A 22,500-nucleotide genomic window follows, 5' to 3' on the forward strand; every position below is an offset into this window, starting at 1 on the left:
ACAGACCCCACATCAGACCAGCGCACACCACAGACCCCTCATTAGACCAGCGCACACTACAGACCCCACATCAGACCAGCGCACACTACAGACCCCACATCAGACCAGCGCACACCACAGACCCCTCATCAGACCAGCGCACACTACAGACCCCACATCAGACCAGCGCACACTACAGACCCCACATCAGACCAGCGCACACCACAGAACAATTCAGACCAGCACAGAGCTCACTGCTCTCACACAGTTAAGTTGATATTTTCATTATATTCCGTTTCTGTGGTGCTTAGCAGATAAGAGCTGTAGACCTCCTCTGGATGGGACTCCGGTCCACTGCAGGTGACCCTCCAGCTGAGGCTGGTGCCCATTTATAGATGTGTGGACTGAGACGATGCAGATGAAGTTCCTTGTCCAAGGGCATGCAACACTGGGATTTGAATTGGCAACTTCCCCCCCCGCTCTGCGCTTTACACAACAGTTCTAGATTACTACAGGCCAGCACCAAGCAGACTACATCAGCCCCTCCACATTAGCTGGTACCACATCAGTCATGATCCCAAAACAATACTTCAGATCATATTATGCCATGCCAATTATAGGTGGAAAAACCAGATAGCTCAAATGGTCCAGAGACATTTCCATTTAAGGGGGACAGATCAACACAAATACAGGACTAATACTATAGAAACATGTTGGTCATAATCATTGATATGGTCATTTTATCTCATTAACCCCACAACCTCATCATCATAATTAAATAGCTTTCCGTATTCCACAATGCAATAAGCAATACGATAAATAGCTTATTGTCCAGTTGTATGGTCCTTAGCACTGGGAAAGACTTTTAAGGCTATTGGCTTGCTGACAACCCCAAAATATCCATGAACGAGGCTTCAATGACTACTCTCGACCTGTCGTTCCAACATTAAACTTTTTGCGATTGATCGTTGGAACTACCCTTTCTAGGAACACCAAATCCATGAACGACGGTTCTAACTACCAAGATTGCGACAGGTGAGCAAACACACCAAAAAAAAAAAACTACCAAGATTGTGACAGGTGAGCCAAAGAAAAAGAGAGAAAAACGAAAAAAGTTAAGAATCAGGAGCAAACTAAATAAGACTACATCCTGACTAGTCAGGAATACGCCTGGATTCAGGGGAAAATAGGGCGGGGAATGTATCTGATTTCGAACAAAGCTTTTTTTCAATAGCCAATCCAGGGAGGGGGCAGACCTTGTGAGTATGCACATGTACTGGGTATTTCATGAAAATACCACCGACAGTGGACTAACAACCAAAATGATGGCGTTTAGCTTGCCTTTGTAGCCATCTCTGGCTAGCCGGTCAGCCACAACCGGCCAGGTTTGATGGACAAGGTTTTTGCCAAACCCCATTGGCAAACCGGCTAATACGTCCTGTCCTTTCCTTAGGCAAACGAGACATAACTTCAGCAGAGTTTTAAAGCAAATGTTGTTACAAACTTCAATTTCTTCAAAAATCGAAGAATCGAAACATGTTTTAGTTCTGTTTGTATTGGCAGCCATTTCGCACAGGTTTCAGTAGAAACTTTTCCCCATGAACACAGCTGAAGTGAGATCAGTGGGCGACTCTGAAAGTAGCCATCGCAGGGCTTAAATTTCACTGCGGGATTGCGGGTATTGCGCATAATTTGTTCAAGTTCCGCAACTCTAGCCATCATAATGCGAGAAATTCCCGCATACACTTTTACAGCCTGTCTGATGACGTTAATATAATCATGAAGTGGCGTGAATGCTGTGCTATTGACCGGACGGATCAACTACAGAGTTGAATTGAACATTGTCTGCTCACACACACACACGGAGAGAGAGAGAGAGAGAGAGAGAGAGAGAGAGAGAGAGAGAGAGAGAGAGAGAGCGCAACTTTGCGCTTACGCAAATAGGCTACGCAACCATGGCAAACTTTTACATCTGGAAAGAGCTCCTTGGTAACTATCCTGCTAGCTCAGGTCACGTCAACACTTGATCCCAGAAAGATTGTCTTCGACTTGTTAGTTTTTTGAACATTTATTTTATCTAATGACATAGAAAACATAATTGCATCCACATATCCTTATGCACTATGCACAACTTTTATTCACTAGCGACTAGCCTAAAACAATGAAATTTTGAATTTTAAGCCCTGCATCGTCCAGTTGTGAGGGTTTTTGCCCAGATATTCGTTCAGCATGATGCAAGCTTCTGGGTACCCAGATTACATCCTGACATTAGCAGACACTCCAATGTATAAAAAAAATAACCTGTATTGTGCTCCGACACATAGCACATACCACTGCCCCCCCCCCCCACCGGTGGTAATTAGCCCCTCCTTAGCCCCCCCACCTGTGGCTAAACAGTTAAGCCAGAGTCATGCCGTCAAGACTCAGGGATTACAACACAGACACAAGCTACTCCTGCAAAACAGGTTGAGAGTGCAATCAACACCAGCTGGAGGATTTGTACACTGATGAAACGACTTTTGTCAACTCAATGGCTGTCAGTTAGGCCGAATAGACTCTAAAGAGCTGGATCTTAACAGGCATATAAAAGAGCCTGGGAAAAAAAGCCTGAGACTGTTAAAATCACAATCACGAGGGCAACAGATGCAGTGCAGCTTCCTGCCAGCTTCATCCACTGGCTGTGTACGTGTGTGAGTTTGTGTGTATTAGTGTTGTTATGGCTTTGATGCCGCTACCAAATCAAGAATTTCCATTTCAATACTATTTAATTTGGGGGCCCCCACCACCTTTACGCCATTGTGTGGTCATTCCCACCAATGACTCTGCTCGACCCTCCACACACACACACATGGAAAATGATGGCTTATGTCATATGTAATGTAGTAATATCATATCATACGGTGTGTGTGTGTGTGTGGAGAAAAGACACATAGGCTACAGGAAGCACTAGAAGCATGATCTACTTAGACTGACATGAAATACGTATCTTACTGCAACACAACAGTCATTCTTGTAAGTATCAATACTTATAAAATTAGGTATTGTGACGTTTTTAATTTCAGGGTACTGCAATACTTTTGTAGTATCGGTGCACCATGGAACACTAGAGTGTATGCGTGCGTGGTTGCAAACATGCACTGTTAAGAAAGCCATAGCCAGTGTGAGAGACTGGAGAAATAAATCAGAGCTGAACAACTACCCAAATTAGGCAGCCATTTTGACCGTCTGTGTCTGCACCGAGTCAAGCCACACAGGCAATCCCTAAACCATTCCAAGACACCATTTAGGCGAGGGATGTTCATTAAACCCTCGTTAATGCTGAACCAAGCGCCTCTAAAGGGATAGTAAAAGATAGCATCATTTCAAGGCAGCCCACCACTTCATTACGTCCTCAGCCAAGCAGGACACACAAACAACCCAGGCGAGCCTATAGGCTACATCATGTGGCTATTTAAAGAGCAAATACCGCAGTGTATGCAACTTTGCGGGTACTTTGGAGCAAGGGCTACTGTGTGTGTGGTGGGGGACTACATTCCAATATGTAGCTCCGTGTTTCTTCACTTACAGCTTGTGAGTGTGTGTGGCTTGGAGAGCATGGGAGAGTGTGTTAGAGAGGCATGGACACATAAAGCCACTGTTGCTCCAAGTTACTCACTCATCCTCACTACTCTGCATTGGACAACACTGATCTTTTACCCTCTCTGAAGCTTGGGTGAAATCACTCACTCACACACACACACACAACACACACACACGACAGCTGTAGGTTCAGAACCATTCACTACTGTAATCTGGCAGACATCTCGATAATTTAATCAAATAGATTTCCCATTCTCACACAAGGTGAAACCCAGGTGTCTAGTGGTCATTTAATGATAAGGTCCAATGTGAGAATGAAGTCAACCCAGTAAAGATGAATCGGCAATTAAATCGGCGTTAGATTTAAACATACTCTTAAATGCATCTTTAAAATGACAGCTTTAGAGCACAACGTTTACGTTTACATCACAGCATAAGGGACAGGGTTGAAGGGATGGTCTGTTCACAAGCACACAAGCAACTGCCACTGGTTAAGAGATAGCTGGTAACGACTAAAGATAGACAGCAAAGATTGAACATCACAGCAACGGCAGTAATAGCTAGCATAGTTCATAGCCAAGATAACACATGTTCACTCTCACGTGCTTAGAGACTAGGGGTGTAACGGTACACAGAAGTCACGGTTCGGTTCATACCTCGGTTCGGACATCACGGTTCGGTACGAGTTCGGTACAATGGAGGGAAAAGCAAAACAAAAATGCAGAAAGCATTTTTTTTTGTACATGTCTCAGGCTGTACCACCTAGTGTCATACAGTCTCTTCCCTGAGCTATCTGCAACAGCCTAAAGTGTGTAAGATGTAGGCTAAACAGTACAATAAGTACCCAGACTCCATCTGTAACTTGTAAACAAAATAAGACAATCAGCTATAAAACTGGGCCTACAGCATCTCTTATTTCTGAAAGTGCAAATTACATAGAAAAAATATTTTTAAAAATCCACTTAAGCAAGACCTTCAACATCTGTGTTTAGTTGTATATGGAAGGGTCTACAATTTGCCTCAATATTTTTTTTATTGTGTGTAAAGTAATAATCTAGCCTACTAACTGTGAAAATATCACACTATTTTCAGTCAACAGTTTAAATAAAAAAAAAAAACGAAATAATTGCTCCTTTCATTTCATACACAGACTACAACTAGAAGTCACGTGACTTTGCCCTTTGACGTTAACTCACCGTAGCATGGTTTGTTTATTAGCCTGGTTAGCGTTGTCACTTTATTTTACTCTATGCACTTAACACTACCAGAACCTCATGTGAGAAGTTACAAGTTACCCCAACATAAAGGTAATTACCACGCGATTTACATAGCTTTCTGTCATTACGAAATAATTTAATTTAAGCCATAGGTTTTGGCCCTATTTGTATGTGTATCCAAAGGCTGCTGAAGCGCAGGGGAAGTTTTTTTTCCCCTCGTTTCAGTGATTGGTAGCCTACATCATCTGGGTGATGGCTTCGAATATGTGTAGCATTTTTTCCACTCACATACCCAACAACTGCTGAACAACGCCGACACACAGTTTCATCTTATCCACCACTCTTTCGCCTGTACTAACGTTACTGTAACTGAAGTTCTCAAACTTGCGATCTTAAAGAGACTAGCGGATCCTCTAACTCTTGTGGGTCTAACCTTAGTGCTGCTAATGACTGACTGACTCGACCGACGACCTGACAAAAAAACATAGGCGCCAATCAGAGCTTCAGAGCTAAGGCGAGGCTACAGATTAGCGTTAGGTGTCGCTAAAGAACTCGCGTAACTCTCGCTACTTAACAGTAATTGCGCATGACATTAATTAATCTGCACACGAGTTTTATGTATTTTTATACCGTGTATTCTCCGTGTAAATTCATGCACCGAACCGTGACGCCCGTACCGTTTCGGTTCAATACGAATACATGAACCGTTACACCCCTATTAGAGACGCAAACCTGTTAATGCCTTTGTGTGACAACAGAGACCATTTGTTACTTTGCAACTGCGGGGAAGTGTGTGGGAACGCAAAAAAACAGTTATCCGACCAAGGTTGGGGTTCATGTGAGAAACAGGCTAGAGTGAAGCAAAAGTAAAGTAAAGGGAGGGCCATTTTGCACATTTAGCAACACATAGCCAAGTGTTTCTCTGACGGCGATGCTACTGCTGCTTCTACACCACGGGCCCAATATTTATGCATGTGTGGAGAGATACAGGTACACCGACACATATGTCATTCCTTGATGATTTCCCAGACAGTGAGTCATGATAGTTCCTCAGAGTGTGGGAGAGTAGGTAGCCCATGGTTCAGTTTTTTTTATTTTTTTTATAACATATAAAGCTGAACAGATCAACAGTACAATATGAAACAGATCAACTGTCAGAAAAAATCAGCACATCATAACTTCCAAAGAAACCAAACCGAGTAAGTTTCAGAGACTGGGTGTGCAACTTTCTATCGCTAAACTAGTTCCATCTATTCTAGTTTCAACCTGGATACCGATCACCAAAGAGTGACAAAAAGACCAGATTGTAAAGATGACAAAACACATTATATATTGTTTTACCAGTGTATGTAAAACAGAGGAACCAAGCCAAGGTGCCATTTAAGCCTCATTGTGTCATCTAGTGGAAAGTACAAAGTGAATAACATTTCCACATGCTGCTTGATGAGTTTGCAATTTGTTCTCCCATCAGCAAGCAGTAACAAATCACAAGCAAGAACACTTCAACAATCGCCTCATAGTGGGAAAAATGAAGACTCCTTCCGAGTCAAGCTACATATCAGATCAGCAAAGGGTGCTCAGGAACTGAACTACAGCTGCAAAATTAGCAGATTTTTAATCAAAATCGCTATTTGAACTAATGCAATTACATATCGCAAAGGCTTCAATTAGTTGTGCAGTTCACAACTCCGTCTCAATGCTTAATCTTGTCTCATCTATGATTTCAATATTCAAGTCATCCTCCTTGTGTGACAGACAGTGAAGCTCACCTAACAGGAGTGATGTACTTCTCATACATTTGGCATGCTCACCAAGCTTCACTTTTACTTAAGCTTCACTTTCAAAACTTAAACTTCACTTTATCGTGCAGACCTACTCTCAACGCCAAAAGAGCAAATATCAGGCTACTTCACATTTTGAGAGACAGGCCAATAGACAAATTATTATTCACTAGAGATCAAATCTGTACATTAAAGTGAATTTATGGTCATCAACTTGGGGTTGTTGCCAGAAATGTTTGGAGATTTGTTTGTCACCACCTACTAGGCTTGGGTATCGAATATCGAGTATTGGTTGGAACCGGGACTATCTTTGCGATTTTCCCGGAATCGTTCAAAAGTTTAAATTTCGATTCCTAGTTTCGATTCCCAGTCCGCCGACGGGAAGAAGAAACGGCTGAACACCACACCAAGCGCATAGTTCATAGAATTAAAATTCATGGAGAAGGTCAGACTATTTCATTCAAAAGCAGGGTTCCCGCGAATCCTTAAATAGTCTTAAATACAACTGAATTTTCAAAAGAGAGGTATTAAATGTGCGTATGGGACCGCCAGCGAGTGCAAGAGAGCGAGTGATGTCTCAATCCAGTTTCGTGTATTTAAAACGCAATTGTATAAGTGACTAGGCTATTAGGCTACGGGAGGAAGTGTAGTGGTTGCAGAGTGAAGATGTTTTTCACGGGTGTGGTTAAAGGTGTGAAAACGGTAATAATACAGTAGGCCTATGTACAAAATAATATGCCGTAGCTGAGGCCAGAGAGATATACAGGTAGCCTACGTGGAATGAGGAAGCCTACGGTAGAATGAGCGGGAGAAAGAGCGATAGGTTGGCCATACGTTCGGATTTAGGCCGGACATATTGATTTTAAAAGCCCTGTCCGGCGTCCGGCGCAGCCTCAAGCCGGACGCTCATTTGTTCTCCTTTTTGGAGTTGCGCTTGGCATCTAAAATCGTTGCTCGGATGCAGCATCGTTTCACAAACTATGGACGCGAAGACTGCTGCTCAAATTATGTGCAGTGCGTCGCAATCAGGAGGAAATACTGTATGTTAAGTTGATTATGTTTGCATCTTTCCAGCGTGTGTTGCTGGCCTAGCCTGGAAGAAAATGTTATAGCCTACCTGTAATATCTGCCAGCAGCTTGCTTGCCAGCGTTTCCCAGTAGGCTAGGCCTACTTAGCAAAAGTTGTGAACTATAACCGCATATTTTTTGAATGTCGGCGACTGGCTACATAAAAAAAAAACGTGCGTTCATAATACGTGCGTGCTTAAGATGAAACCAGCAGTTTTCAGCAGGATCACGCGAGGAGGACCTGTCTCTTAATTAATTTAAAACAAGTCAATGGTTTTACGATGTTTCAGTCAAGCTTTGGTTGGTTTAGATACAACTGGTATGCAAAATGTAAAGTAGTGGATTAACTTTAATTTGCTGTGCTGCATATTGGACAATAGATGCACATAGTACATTATATAAAGTAGGCTTATTAAAATATGTAAATAGCTTAGTCTAACTTTGACAAAATATTGAAGGGAATCCAGTCCAGTGCACATGTCTTTGGCAAGTAGCCTAGGCTACTACAGACACAGGTGAAGAACAGTCAGCCTCAGCAGTAAGCAAAACCACAGCCAGCTTCAAAAGCAAGCAGCCCAGACCCTAAAATTGGGCATTTATAGCTTTGAAGGTAATTCACACACAATTATTTTTCTTTCGCCAAAATATATTTGGTAACTTCTGTAGACATCCAAAATGGAGTGGGGGTTAAAATTAGTAGGGGAAAAAAACTATTGCATAAAGTCATATATATCTTTTTGCCGTGGTATAGTCTTAAGTTTCATTTAGATGTCTTGAAAAGGTCTTAAAAGTCTTTAAATTTGCACTTGGAAAATGTGCAGATACCCTGAGAAAGACCGTTGGTTAGCTTGCTCATTTAAAATATCCTAAACTTTTTTTGACCCTGCCTCTTAAAAAAATCGGAATCGAGAATCGTTAGGAACCGGAATCGAAATAAGAAATCGGAATTGGAATCGGAATCGTTCAAATTCAAACGATACCCAACCCTACCACCTACTGTGAACATTATGTATCCGATCCGAGGACAGAGAGAGTTAAAACAATCAGTAAGCGCAGTAGCCCTGCCTGTAGCAGTATTGCAACTAATGCTACATGTACTTTTTTTACCCAAAATAAGCACACAAAATCAGTTGCTAGGTTACGGGGACGCTGGCGAGACACGCCGCTCCGTCTGGCATCATGTTTTTGTTTGTTTTTATGTAATGTTCGTAATTTTATGTGATGTTCTGTTTATTTTTTTGTATATTTTGTCTAGTTAAATGTATTCTCTCTTTTTTTGCGTTATTTTTGTGTTATTCTTAGTCCTTTATTTGCTGAGAAGTCTGTTGATGCTGTGACGTTAAGTTAACTGAGCTGAGCCATGGCTAACGTTGATGTTGGCTTTTGTCCTGGGCCTCTGGTGTACTCCATCCGTGAACGGCGCTGCGCTTCGGAAAGGGGTTGTGGAGGGCTATATGTGATGTGCCACTGCCGCGACCACTGGTTTGACCTGCGAGCTGCCATGCTCTGCTGCCTGGAGTCTGGATTGAGTAAGCTAACGTTAACGTTAGAAGCAAGTTTGAAGAACTCTGACGACAGCGATCTCACTGAACAACAAATGGTCGCTGTCAATGTTCACCGAGTTGCTGATCTGTAGCATCACCTACGACTTCAGAGTGTTCATTGCTTCCAGTGCTCTCCAGACTGCCACGATAACGTCAAATCCTCCGGGTTGGACACAGCTGTGCGCCTTCATCATTGCCCTTGGACTATTTCAGCCGGTTAACTAGATTCAACCAACTGGACTAAATTAACATGAGTTTACTTTTTAAAATGTCTTATTACTTATTTATTTTATTATTTGTTTTTGTTTGTTTGTTTGTTTGTTATCCGTCTTGAATGTTTCATATGTTGTATGTTTCACGTGTCACGGGTACGCTGGCGACTACGCCGCTCCGTCCTGCATTTTTTGTATTTGTTATTTTTTAAATGTATGTCTTGATGTCATGGGCACGCTGGCGACTACGCCGCTCCATCCGGCATCGTTTGTCTTGTTATGTCTTGTTATGTGTCTTGTTTGTTGGAGCACTTTGGATTGCACTATGTGCATGTTAAATGCGCTTTAAAAATAAATCTGACTTGACTTGACTTGACAAAATGATCAGATGCAACACTGGATAACCAAATAATCGCCTATACCTGATGAACTTTACACCTGCCGAAAGTATTTGATTTTACAACTTACCCCAGGATTGGTCTCTGTATGGGACAGATGTGACCAAACTAAAGCCGCTGATAGATATCCTCTGCATACTACTCTTGTGTGAGCGTTTGCACACAACTAAAATGTCAAGGCCTCTACGCAGCAGTGCTGGGGCCCTTTAAACTTTGTATGACAGCCTGAAGTGTGAAATCTGTTTGGGGCTGGAAGTATGTTTACTACAAAAGCTGGAAAAAACTGACTTTAAACCCCAGGGGGGAGGGGTTATGGTGATACAAGCAGCGGAAACTTTTCCACTGCCCCACTCTCAACCTGTTGAACAATTAAGTATCCTTCAAGTTTGTAAGGATCAGAGGACAACTTGCTTGTAGGCCCCAAGGACACAGCTTACAATCACATCTGGGCCAACATGCCAACCATTCTAATGAAGTTTTCCTCTCACAACATCAACACTCAGCTAGGAGTAAAAATACAAATTATTGTCACACATTAAATCACTTATGAGACTGTTCGTTAAAGACGTAAAAATGAAAATTCAGGTAAATATCCCGTTTGCCAGATGACACAGCCACAATACACACAGAGGAGTTATACCACAAGTCCGGTAGGGTCTTTTAAGGTCCAAGTGACGTACATTTCATCATCTCATCCTTTTTGATGTCCATGTACCCTCCAGCTATGTGTACCCTCCAACTATGTGTAATGTCCACAGTTGCCTGTGTTCACCTCTGCAAATATAACCTAAAGCCCAAGTGTAAGTGTGTGTACATATCTGTTTGTTAAACTTCCAAAAACATTTGAGCGCATGCCTCAGCCTACAGCACAGCAGACTGACATCATTAAGTTACTATCATACAGGAGGTGTCACACCAAATCTGGCAACTCAAAAGAAGACGGAAACTCTACCCCAAGATGGAGGAGGACAGGAACGTATGAAGGTCACAAGGGCAGTGGAGAGGCTCAACAGGGCACATAGGCGCGCACAAACACACACACACGCGCACACACACACTCACCAACCCTTACACAAACACACACATACACCTATTTGCATCAAGGCTGACAGTGTATCTGCAAAATGGATGGTTGTCCTGCTGCCTAGCAGAGACGACCATTTGAAAGAGATAACAGAAGAGCTGGTAATCGCAAACACCCATAGAACAAGCAGTCCACTGACAGATACAAAACAACCAACACCTACAACTGCCGCATGGAGGGGGGGCATGAGATAGGGAGGGAGATCGAGAGAGAGAGACAGAGACAGAGACAGAGAGAGAGAGAGGAGAGAGAGAGAGACAGAGAGAGAAGGGGGGCGAGAGTAATCATCTCTTGGCAAAATCAGGGATAAAGAGAATGGCAGGAATAAAGGAGGCACTGACAGCAAAAGACATGAGACTGGGGGGGAGAGAGAGAGAGAGAGAGAGAGAGAGAGAGAGAGAAAGAAAGAGAGAGAGAGATATCCGGGCATCCCCCTAAGCACACACTTCCTCATCAGCCATCTCCTGCCATCATCAGCTGGCAGACTGCAAAGCCTTGTGGGATAGCCAGGGTGAGGAAATGGCAGCTGGTCCTGGCTAAGGTTGCATCAGGACAGCGCAGCACAAGGTAGCAATTCACTTTCACCCAAGAGAAGATGTACTGACATACTGAGTGTACATTCTAACTACCATATAAATTCTACTATTACTGTCATCATGATTACTGTAGCACAGGTGTCTCCAACATTGTTTCTCAGAGAGCTAATTTGACCAAATGAAAGTGGCCAAGACCTATGTCTTTATATAAATAGTATTGACATAGATCCCCAAAATACTTCAACATCAACAACATCTAATGTTCGCCTACAGTATACCATCACTGACTACACAAACTACTAGGCTAATAGAGCAGAGTAAATTTGTCTTGACGGTGAACTGGGGGGCCGGGATGACTATGGATTTGACTGGATAGATATTTAAACGGATTTATTGGGTGACTTATAACATTGATACTACATTTTATTCTAACCTTTTGGCGAGCAACTCAGAAACAGGTGAGGAGCTACTGGTAGCTCAAAAGCTAGGCTTTTGATATATATATATAGACTTCACTTTATTTCTGCATTGTTGGACTTACTCATTTGCACTATCACCATGACCACTATCACCATTGCACTATCACCATGACACTCATTCACACAGAGCACCTTACCTTACCTTACTATGCACAGAGAATCACAGGCTCAGTCCCTGCCTCAGTCATTGCAAGCGCCTCTGATTGATTAATCACCACTATGTGGATACTGTTTTTAGAATTGATTTAGATTAAGTGTTAGTTAGTATTATTTGTATTTTAGTATATTTAGCATATTCTTTATCTTCTACTGTCCTTATTGCTTAGTTGTGTTTTTATATTATATACTTTAATTACTCTTTCTGCTGTTAAAGAATGTGTTTGTGTTGTCTGTATGCTGCTGAGATCTTGAATTTCTCCTGGGGATCAATAAAGTATCTATCTATCTATCTATCTATCTATCTATCTATCTATCTATCTATCTAGGCTACCTGTTAAGAGACCCCTGTGTAACAGCATGAGAGTTTATATGGAGGAACTGCATTATATCTCCCTACCAGCACCATCAGCAGCAGCTGAATCTGAAGTGAAATGGAATTCCCATACTTTGAATTTCATCTGGAATTCAAAAGGTTATTCATTTCCTCTGTCTCACTCTCTCTCTCTCTCACACTCTCATACACCCACATCAGTGGAATTGTGCATCAATTAGTCTAGAATATTCTGTCAGTTGCCAAGTCACAGCCCCTGCACAGACAGGTGGGTCAACCCTTAGATAGGGAGAGATGGCATTTAGGATGCATGCTGCTGCTGCTGTTCTGACTGTGTATGTGTGTGTGTGTGTGTGTGTGTTGGAAGTCCTCCACCTGTTCCAGACACATACAGGCAGAGAGACATCGCTGTAACATTTATCTGCTGATACAGGATTTCATGTGTGAGCCCTTGCACTTTATCCACATACGTCAGACCATACACACTGCACAAATTAACACAGCTACAAACTATATTCTATCTTCTAAATCATGCATGAAAGCAAACCAAATGAACAACTGGCATGGTGGAATTCTGTACAAAGAGCTTGTTCAGCTAGTAGACATTGTGCTGACTTGCCTTTGTTTTACAGATCTTGAAATGTACTTGCACCATTCCCCAACTATGATGACTCACTCAATTCTTAGACACCAGGGCAAGGTGTCAGCCCAACACTTATCTTGGAATGTCAGGCTGAAGTTTGCTGTGGCAATACCTATAGAACACAATCACATTCAAAGACAACTACAGAAACAGAACATTTTTCATTTAACTCTAAAATGGTTTAGTCCATAATGACCAGAGGCAAAGTCTTCTGTACAGCATTTGGAAGCTATGTTAGAAAGGGGGTGGTTGCATTGTCTGTCAGGACTTTCTTTGTCTTCACTAGTATGAACACAAGAAAGAAACTGCACTAAACTGAGGTTCTTAAGTAACTTTATTTAGCCCGTGGCCTAAATTAATCAGGTGAAATCGTCAGTCAGTTGTGGAAGTGATCAAAAGCAAATGACTGGCCATCACCTGCAGGTGTAAATCATATGGTTGACAACTGCCAGAGAATCCGCAAAATATCACGTTAACATGTACGGTGTCCTGCCATCATGCGAAGCAATGATGACGGAAGTTGAAAACTACGCTTCCATTATAACATTTCCTACTAACGTTATCAACAATGTCGAAAATCTGTGTCCACGAACTTGCTGTATACACCACAACTGTTCTCTGAAGTATCAGACGGCACGACCAAACGTATCAATTTCCGTTCTGCCCTTTCTGAGGAGACTGCTACACCGCTCAATAACATCCAACTAAATACAAGAGAGAGCATGAGTACGTTTCACCAATCTTTGTATTTAAGACCTTTAATTAATAAAATACCACTACAACACTAAGTGGGAGATCACAAACAGGTTCTAGCTAGGTTGCTAACGTTAGCACACCGATAACCAAATCTCGGACCAAGTTAATCTTATTGACGGGTGTCACGATTTCATTAGTATTCAACAAAACGAGACCAACAACATACATTTATGACAATTTAAATGTCATACATACACTACATAGACAATATAATTTGTAATCCGCACTGGGATTTTTGATGGGGAGGTCATCGTGTTAGCGAAACTAGCTAAACGTTAGATGGTGCCTTTCTATGCTGACCACCAATCACTTGGCCCGTGACAAGGCTAGCTGGATATTATTCCTTATTTATACGAAAATAGGATCATATCACACCGAACACTGAAATGTTTTTAAAAAATCAGACTTCAAAGTCTGTTGTGTCGTTGCCATACCTTCTCTGGCCTTCACCGGTGCAGAGATATTTTGTTGAGAAACCAAGCCCGGTGCTTGAGATGAGAACTGGGACCAAGATGGCGGTCCCTCCAAACTTCCACTGCTGCCGCTGCTACTTTGGACACTCATCAAGCCACTTTCCACATCGGGAAAGAAGGCTCACACGGGCGACGACGACACGGAATCGCATTAAAATCCCCAGCTCTGTCATCGTCCAACCATGAAGTCTAACTCTGACTTTTCCTTTCTTTCTGTATTTATTTAAATTTTTTACATGTTTATCATGATCTCTCCCCACCTCTGCAGTGCGTCTTCAAGTGGCCCATAAGCGTGTATGAAGTAACCTTTACAACTGGCGTCACTGCTCGCATTGCTGCTGCAAACACTATCGCGAGGTCCGCGCACCTAGCACAACTGCCACCGAGGAGATGAGAAAACAAAGGAGGTGGCCACCCCAAAACGCTAGAAAACGCTTACTCACAGAGCAACGCCATATTTGAGCACTATTTAAAAATCCTATTTTAAAATTACCATTTTCTATTTATTCCCATTTCCCAACTGCCCTGGTGTGTGTCGCCGCTTTTTAATGGATGAATCTAGGCTGAACCAGTTCAGCACAGTTTGGACAGGGTTTCTTTATTTCTTGATTTAAAAAAAATCAATTGTGACAACTTTTCACCTCAGAGTAGCCTATTTAATATGCATTGACCTGATTAATCTTACCGAATGGTAGGCTAAATGACCAAAGATGTTTTTATTGTATTTGCATACAATGGCCATTTATTATCTCACACTGACACTTGCATGTCGATTTAGCCTTCCCATAATTCCCACACTGATGACCAGTGATGCAATTAATTAACCCCTGGTCTGACTATTGCTGGCTTCGCAATGTTTGTCACGTGGCCTTTAGCCTACATAATTAGGCTGGCATTTTTGCCAGTAGTCTCAAAGTGTAGATTATGCAAACAAAAGCAGTGTGTGTGTGTGTGTGTGTGTGTGTGTGTGGACATGGGTGATTCCAAGACTAAGCTATAGCAAATTTCTTACACCAGGATGCACTTCCATATAAGACCCCTGTTTTTCCATGCTGCTCCCACAGCTGGCCATTGGTGGCTCATGACATGACTGGCTCATGACTGCCATAGCTCTCCCATGAAAAGAGGCAGCCAGCCTGATTCTCCCTCAGTATGAGCTTATCTATTCAGCGCAGCTGGGTCCTCTGCTGTGGCCATTGTCTCCGCCAAAGCAAGCTTCCACAACACAACAAAGTAGGCTACTATTCCCACAAAGTGTTCATGAGAATGAAATCAGGTAGGGGACCAATTAATACATAAGCAATTATAGCCTGAGTTGAGTTGAGAAATATGTCACCACATGACTGTCAGTTCAGCAGAAGGACAACATTCAAAAAGTTGTGGTATTGTCTGTTAATGACATTCTCCTCTGTGTCTGTCAGTCTGTCTGTCTGTCTGCTGGATTATCCGTCCCTATCTGTCTCTCATTCTTTTCTCTGTGCTATATAGTTCACACACTGGTTCAATACACCCTCTTTGTTTGCAAAATTACTATCTGCTGCATTTAACTTTCAGTTCTGGCCTCTCTCTTCTGGTAAATGCAGTTGAAAGGTCATGTAGCCTCTGAATGGATTTTGCTGAACAGCAGAAATTCCAGAGCAACATGCCTGTCTATTTGATCGGAAAAGTACTAGGCCCTCCCACAAAGCCAGCAAGATGTTCATACAACAAACAGCTCACACTATCGTATATTTTCGACAGGGCAGAATCAAGACCCATTTCTCCCATGCCAGCGCTAAAAGTTGTTTGTTTTCATTCAGTTCACTTCTTCCTCACACACTGTAAATATGTTACACTAAAATTGTCCACTTATTCTGCACCATGCATGCATGGATTAATTATTAATATGCTATGATATTTGATTGTATGTGAAACTCACTCACAGTGTGAAAGTCTATTCCAAAATAAAAAGGCATTGTTTCTAACATCTCAGCCAAATAAATAAGTGACGTGTTGTAATCCTTCAAACCCAAGATTATGTGCTTATTATATTCAAGACATTTTGTGAAATTGTGAATGCCCTATCATTTGTCACATTTGTCTGATGTCTGTTTCAAAATATTTCCATTTGGAATATGATATTGGGACCACATGGCAATGCATGAGAAACTGCACAATGACATAATTAGGCAAGGCGCAAAAAATGCCAAGCATGACACAGTGAAGAACAGTGATCTGGAAAGTCACCCAAAACTGTTGGAATATTTGGAAATCAAAGATAGATGCATCATCTCTCTCTCTCTCTCCCTCTCTCTCTGTGTCACACACAGACAGACACACGCACACACAAGTGTACACACACAGAGGGTAATCAATTGTTAAAGAGGGTAGAAACTGAGGCAAGTGAGATTCATAAAGAAACAGACTCCTTATACATCATTCACTATTTTTACCTGCATTAATAATTAAACGTAAGCTTGAATGAAAACTAGCTGAATATTTCATAATTTTCCCTCAGAGGGAGAATCGGTGGGACTGCCTACAGGGTATTCAAATATTTGGGGTTTATGTGGTTTTCAGACATCTTTGGCAGTTTCACACACTTTACATCACTACCATGTCATACTCTTTCTCTCTCTCTCTCTCTTTCTCTCTCTCTCTCACTCCAGTGTGGGGTTGAAGAGGAAATCTTCAGCCCTTTCAGACACCTGCTCACAGGCTCACCTAATTTTTAAACTCATGACACAGGTTTCTATGGAAACCACGCAATAGCCTTTCACAATCATTATTGTATTTTCAGATGCAAAAAGATCAGATGTGAATTTTGGGGAGGCAGAGAGCTGGAACTCTCTCTGTCTATTTTCCTAATTATTTCACACTCAATACATTTCATTACAACACGTTACAATACATTGCACACCACAGAATGAGAGCTAGAGAGAGTGTGTGAGAGAGAGACTATTGATGTTTATATAAAAGCAATGAGCACATACAAACAGAACATGGGCCTAAGTCAGAAAAAAAACATGGAGTCTGCAGACCAAACTCCTCTTAGATTTAATGGTTTCGTGATGTTTTGGTGCCCAAGCTGCATGTTTTTTTATTTTTTTTATGTACACAACATTCGATAGACATAACAACTCATGGTCGTCCTAGTGATTGTCTGCTTAAAACTGGTCTAACCTTTACTGTGATGCTAGCCACATGGGTTAGCAACAAACTGATGCTGTTCAATTTTGAGTGTGTGTGTGTGTGTGTGTGTGTGTGTGTGTGTGTGTGAGAGAGAGAGAGAGAGAGAGAGAGAGAGAGGGTCATTCACAATGGAGCCAGGTGCTGAGTTGTGAGGGGAGCGAAGCACTGTGGGAAGACCTCTCCCTGGACTAGAGCCATTTCCCCCCTGAACTCCCTAGATTAGCCTACCTAATTGAAGCCTAAACAAAATGGACTCAACCATTGCTTCAAAATTAAAACAATTAGAAAAAAAACTTGAAAGAAAATTACATTAAACAAGTAAGTAAAGTCAATGTATAAATTAATAAAATCTTACAAATTGGCACCATATTTAACTCAAATTCAAAATTACAAACAGAAAGCTATTGACAAGGTACAGGCTCAGCGATCATAGCCTCGCCATAGAAAAGGGGTGACAGTGACACAGGCAAACCTGGTTGGCCCCTGAAAAAAGGGTGTGTGCTCACTGTGATAATGTAGTAGAAAATGAGCAGCATTTTCTCACTGAATGCAAAAGATACACGATTAAGGGAAGAATATTTTATTAAAATCGGAGATATCTGTCCTGAATTTCTTATAAAAAACAAATAATGAGCAACTTTCATTCCTCCTGAAGTAGGTTAGACAATTTTGTCTGCCACATCCTGAGAGAACAGCCCATTCCATGATCAATAACAATATGTACGTGGGTTTTTTTTCTGTGTGTTTCTTTTCTCTGTTCATTTAATCAGCCAGGTGTTATAATAATAATAATAACATTATTATTATTATTATTATTATTATTGTTATTATTATTGTTGTTGTTGTTGTTGTTGTTGTTAATGCTATTAAATTATTAATGATTTGGAAATACTATAAAATGTACATGCAATCCAATAAAGCTTGTTGAATTGAATTGAATTGAGAGAGAGAGAGAGAGAGGGGGGGGCAGCCATTTTGATAATATAAAGGGCAGCGAACACATCAAAGGGTAAAACAGACAGACAATCCTGTGATTTTTTTCCCTTTCACACATGCTCATTAAATTGAGAAATGAACCGACTTATTTGTTAGAAGTAAAGTACAAACAACTTTTCTGTAGTAATTGTTTTTCGTGGTAGACCTATTAATGGCTTTAAGTAGCCCCTCTTCATGATACAACGGTAAAAATCTTTGAAGGAAAAAAAATCATTGAAGTGCAGGCAACCTGAAGTGCAGGCAACCTGCGCCTCTAGTGGCCAAAGCAAAGAGGAAAGGCGATTCAAAAAGGCGCTAACCATATTGACCCCCTTCAACACCCGTAGCTCCATCTCTCTCATCTCTGCAGCTGTCACAAGTAACGCTTAAGACGATAAAAACTACTTAGGGTCGGTCAGAATTATTCTTCAAGATATTTATCTGTCGCCAGCAGGCTACCACAGGTTTGTGCATTGTATCTATTTAAGCGCTACGAACAGTATGAAGTGAATATAATTGCAGATACCTGGCTTAGCCAATACTGCTTTCAGTTGATAATGAAACAGCTAGCATTACATTGCTAACATTAGCAAGCTAACTGATTCGTATCCTTCTTTGACTGAATAAGTATTCGATGCTAGCCAGCTAGGCAGGGATGGGATGTAGGTGGCTTGCGTGATCGTCCACATAGGCCAACGCTCGTTGTGCAGTTAATACTTTGTTGTTGACTGTTGTTACTATCCATTAATATACATGAATGATGCTGCGGAGTCGGGTCTTTTGTGTGATTCCTGTCATTTTAACGCTAAACTGCAGGTTATGTCGTGCGAACTATTCCCAAAACGCCACTGAAGCATAGAATGGGTTACAACGCCCAGTTCCACGAACTGCTTGACATCCGGATGACGAACCCGGCCGTAGTAGATTGTTTTGAGAACGTCTGTCAGTCGTTGTTTGATGAATATTTTAATGATAAATAACGTTAGTCGCAAATTCTTTCACATTTGTTGCCTACAGTCAGTCTGGCCATACACCCTTGATCGACTTACGTCAGTCTGTCAGCATTTGACATCGGACTGACCATTTCACAAATAGTCCAGCTCATTGCTTAATATTAGTAGCCTAATAGTCTTTTCTTGTCTCGGTAACATTTCAAATGCTAGATCGTAAACTCTTAAAATAATTAATCTGCAAATGTTTTTTGTGCAGCGGCCTCCGAAGGCTGTCGCGAACTTTTAACATTAACCGACTGATATATTTAGATTGTTAGTATTATAATGATGTTGTTGTTGATGATGATGAGTATTATTATTGTTATAATTATTGTTATATATATCTCTAGACTTCTATCTCCTCAAGAATTGATCATAGGCTAGTGCTGAAACAGTAACGGTATTGTATTTGCTGTGCTTCTCTGTCACAAGGCTAGAACGTGATCTTACCAGACTAAATTTAAGTTTAAGAAGCTGTGAGCTCAATATGTTTATTATCCTTACCAAGGAGTAAATCAACAACATCTATCCTAAGGAAAAACCCACAGAACATTTTAAGGCACTCACAGAACCATCCCCATAGAGGCACTAAACATTCGAAATTCTGATATTTAGAGCCAGGAAAAAAAAATACTCCTCTAGCCTGCAGCACTAGATGTAAAGGTGTGCCAATTATGTTTAGCATAGTCAACCACTGACCCATTAATACCCTTAGGAAAATAACAAATGTTAGAGAACAACAACAAAATTATATAATAAAATAATCATTATTAACCAAAATAGACATTTACATTTGTGTGTGTGTGTGTGTGTGTGTGTGTGTGTGTGTGTGTGTGTGTGTGTGTGTGTGTTTAGCTTTGGCAGAACATGTCTGATAAGAGTGAGCTGAAGGCGGAGCTGGAGAGGAAGAAACAGCGTCTGGCCCAGATCCGCGAAGAGAAGAAGAGGAAAGAGGAGGAGCGCAAGAAGAAGGAGGTAAAGATAGAGCTGGAGCTAATCTGGAGTGGGGAGACAGGTGTCAATGTATCACTGATGTATTTCATCAACATGTATGCCAGGTGGTTTAAAAATGTTTGTGAGTGTGTGTGTTTGTGAGCATGTAGTGAGAGAGTTGCTCAGTCGACATCATATCTCCATCGGCAGGCTGATGGCCGAAAGGAGGGGGCATCTCCTCCACAGGATGACTCGGACCTGGAGAGGAAGAGGAGAGAGGCCGAGGTTTTGCTCCAGAGCATGGGCATCACCCCAGACACGGCCATGGGTGAGAATTATGGGAAACATAGTTTTATGTCACTCTGCCATCTTCAGTCCAAAGGTATTGGGAAATGTTAAAACGGCAGCATTCAAGTTGTGCACGTACTGTTGTACTATTGTTGTCATAGCTTAAATGCAAACTGGAACAAGAATTAATTAGGTTGCAATTGGAAACTCTGGACAGGTGATGCAGTGTTGTTTAGCACCTAAGTTAGCACATTTTGATGCTTGTCACTGCAAAATGAATTTCTGGCTGTAAAAAAAGAAAAGTGTTGAAATGCTAAAACCTTGAAACATATATCCTAGGCTATAGAGTTCCATGAATTGACATGATACGGTTACCTATGTGTAGAAAGTAAACTTTTCAGCCAAAGATCAGTGGTGACACAGAAAATAAGATTGTGATCAAATTGGAAGTATAATGTATAATCCAGTAAAATCTAGAACCCATCTAGATTCTATTTTGTGGACAACATTGATTCTTTTGTTCCAGGATGTATGGGAGTTTAAAAAGAGAATCAAGAAAACATAATGAGACTAGCAGCAGGGGGCAGCAGTGATCCATGTGAAAGAGGGATAAACCCAGTGTTGTGATGTGCATGAGAAATGTAGAAGAGAAGAAGTCTCTTATTTGTCTTCAGCGTGGTCAATGTGAATACTACGTTGACTTGTGTTTGCATGGGAATTGCATCTCTTTGCTAACTCTTCATGTCATGTTTACATGTGGGTTGCTTGTCCTGATGCTTGTGTTTGTTCATTTGTTTTGCACTTGCTTTGGATGTGTTTTTTGCATGGACATTTTCTTGTGTGTCTTGTTCATTCCACTGAAAGATACTTTTTGTTATCTTGTCTGTGGAATGGTCACTTTTGTCTTCATCTTTTTTATTTTTTGAACTGCATGTTGTCTCTGCATGGATTTTAACACATATTTTCTGTTTTGTCTTTCTCTTCTCTTCCCCTTATATATTTTCCCAATTTTATTTTTTGTTGACTCTTCTCTTTGTTTTTGTTTTTTTATGGGGTTCCTCTTGTTTCCTCCATTACATAACAATCACATTCTCTCCTGTTCACCCTCGTCTCTCATTTTCACCCTCTCTTCCCACCATTTGTGTGTGTGTGTGTGTGTCTATGTGTGTGTGTGTGTACATTTTCTTGTGTGTGTATCCGTGTGTCTGCATTCCTGTTTGTTTGTGTCTCTACATGTTTGTGTGTGTGTGTGTGTGTGTGTGTATGAGAGTAGTTCAGCCCCTGAGAGTTGTAACAGAGGACACATGTCTGTTTCACTATCTAGTCCCCCCTCCCATGTCCCCCAGTGCCAAGTCAGTGGGCACACCCAGCGAGGCTGGCAGCCAGGACTCCGGAGATGGCACCACTGGGCCCAGGTGGGGGCACACAAACAAACAAACAAACACATACACACACACACAAGCCCACACACACAAATAAACACACACACACAAGCCCACACACAAACAAACACACATACACATAAGCAAACAAACACACAAACAATCAGCCAAAATAAAAGCAATAATTCACATATCGACAAACCAATGTTTGAGGTGCTGTATGTTGGTAATAAATGTGTGCTAGTTGTGTTTCAGTGTTTACACGTGCTGTGGACCAAAGCTTCGGGCTCTCAGCGTCTATTTTACTGCTTTGTCTTTAATCTTTTAGAACATTCAGATCCATTTGGGAGTGAAAACATTGCATCAGTTGCTCTTGTGCTCAGATTAATTCCATCTTGGTCCTGATTATTCCCAGGTCCCCTCAGGACTGTATTTGAGCTGCTATTTGTCCTTTTTTCATTTTTGGATAAAAATACTCTGGCTGTGGCACAAAATTACAGTGTGTGTGTGTGTGGGTGTG

At 41.4% G+C, this 22,500-nt stretch overlaps 2 protein-coding genes across 3 annotated transcripts in view; one reads left to right on the forward strand and one right to left on the reverse strand.

Annotated features, from left to right (window-relative positions):
• The window catches only part of tlk1b (tousled-like kinase 1b), a 24,831-nt gene extending 10,230 nt beyond the window's left edge, over window positions 1-14,601 (reverse strand). The window contains exon 1 of the mRNA XM_076303639.1: window positions 14,201-14,601. Within this exon, the coding sequence (XP_076159754.1) occupies window positions 14,201-14,330 (130 nt within the window). The 5' untranslated portion in view covers window positions 14,331-14,601. The remainder of the gene's footprint in view (window positions 1-14,200) is intronic.
• A 4,132-nt stretch (window positions 14,602-18,733) lies between these two features.
• The window catches only part of dync1i2b (dynein, cytoplasmic 1, intermediate chain 2b), a 13,396-nt gene continuing 9,629 nt past the window's right edge, over window positions 18,734-22,500 (forward strand). For both annotated transcript variants that reach the window (XM_076303644.1, XM_076303642.1), the window contains exons 1-4: window positions 18,734-18,849; window positions 20,233-20,352; window positions 20,521-20,638; window positions 21,923-22,013. In XM_076303644.1, the coding sequence (XP_076159759.1) occupies window positions 20,245-20,352; window positions 20,521-20,638; window positions 21,923-22,013 (317 nt within the window). In that variant the 5' untranslated portion in view covers window positions 18,734-18,849; window positions 20,233-20,244. The remainder of the gene's footprint in view (window positions 18,850-20,232; window positions 20,353-20,520; window positions 20,639-21,922; window positions 22,014-22,500) is intronic.

The sequence above is a fragment of the Alosa pseudoharengus genome, unplaced genomic scaffold, assembly GCF_046254945.1.
Source record: "Alosa pseudoharengus isolate Yale_2024_CS ecotype anadromous, Long Island Sound unplaced genomic scaffold, YU_APseudo_1.1 YU_APseudo_1.1_scf_24, whole genome shotgun sequence".
NCBI classification, from domain to species: domain Eukaryota; kingdom Metazoa; phylum Chordata; class Actinopteri; order Clupeiformes; family Clupeidae; genus Alosa; species Alosa pseudoharengus.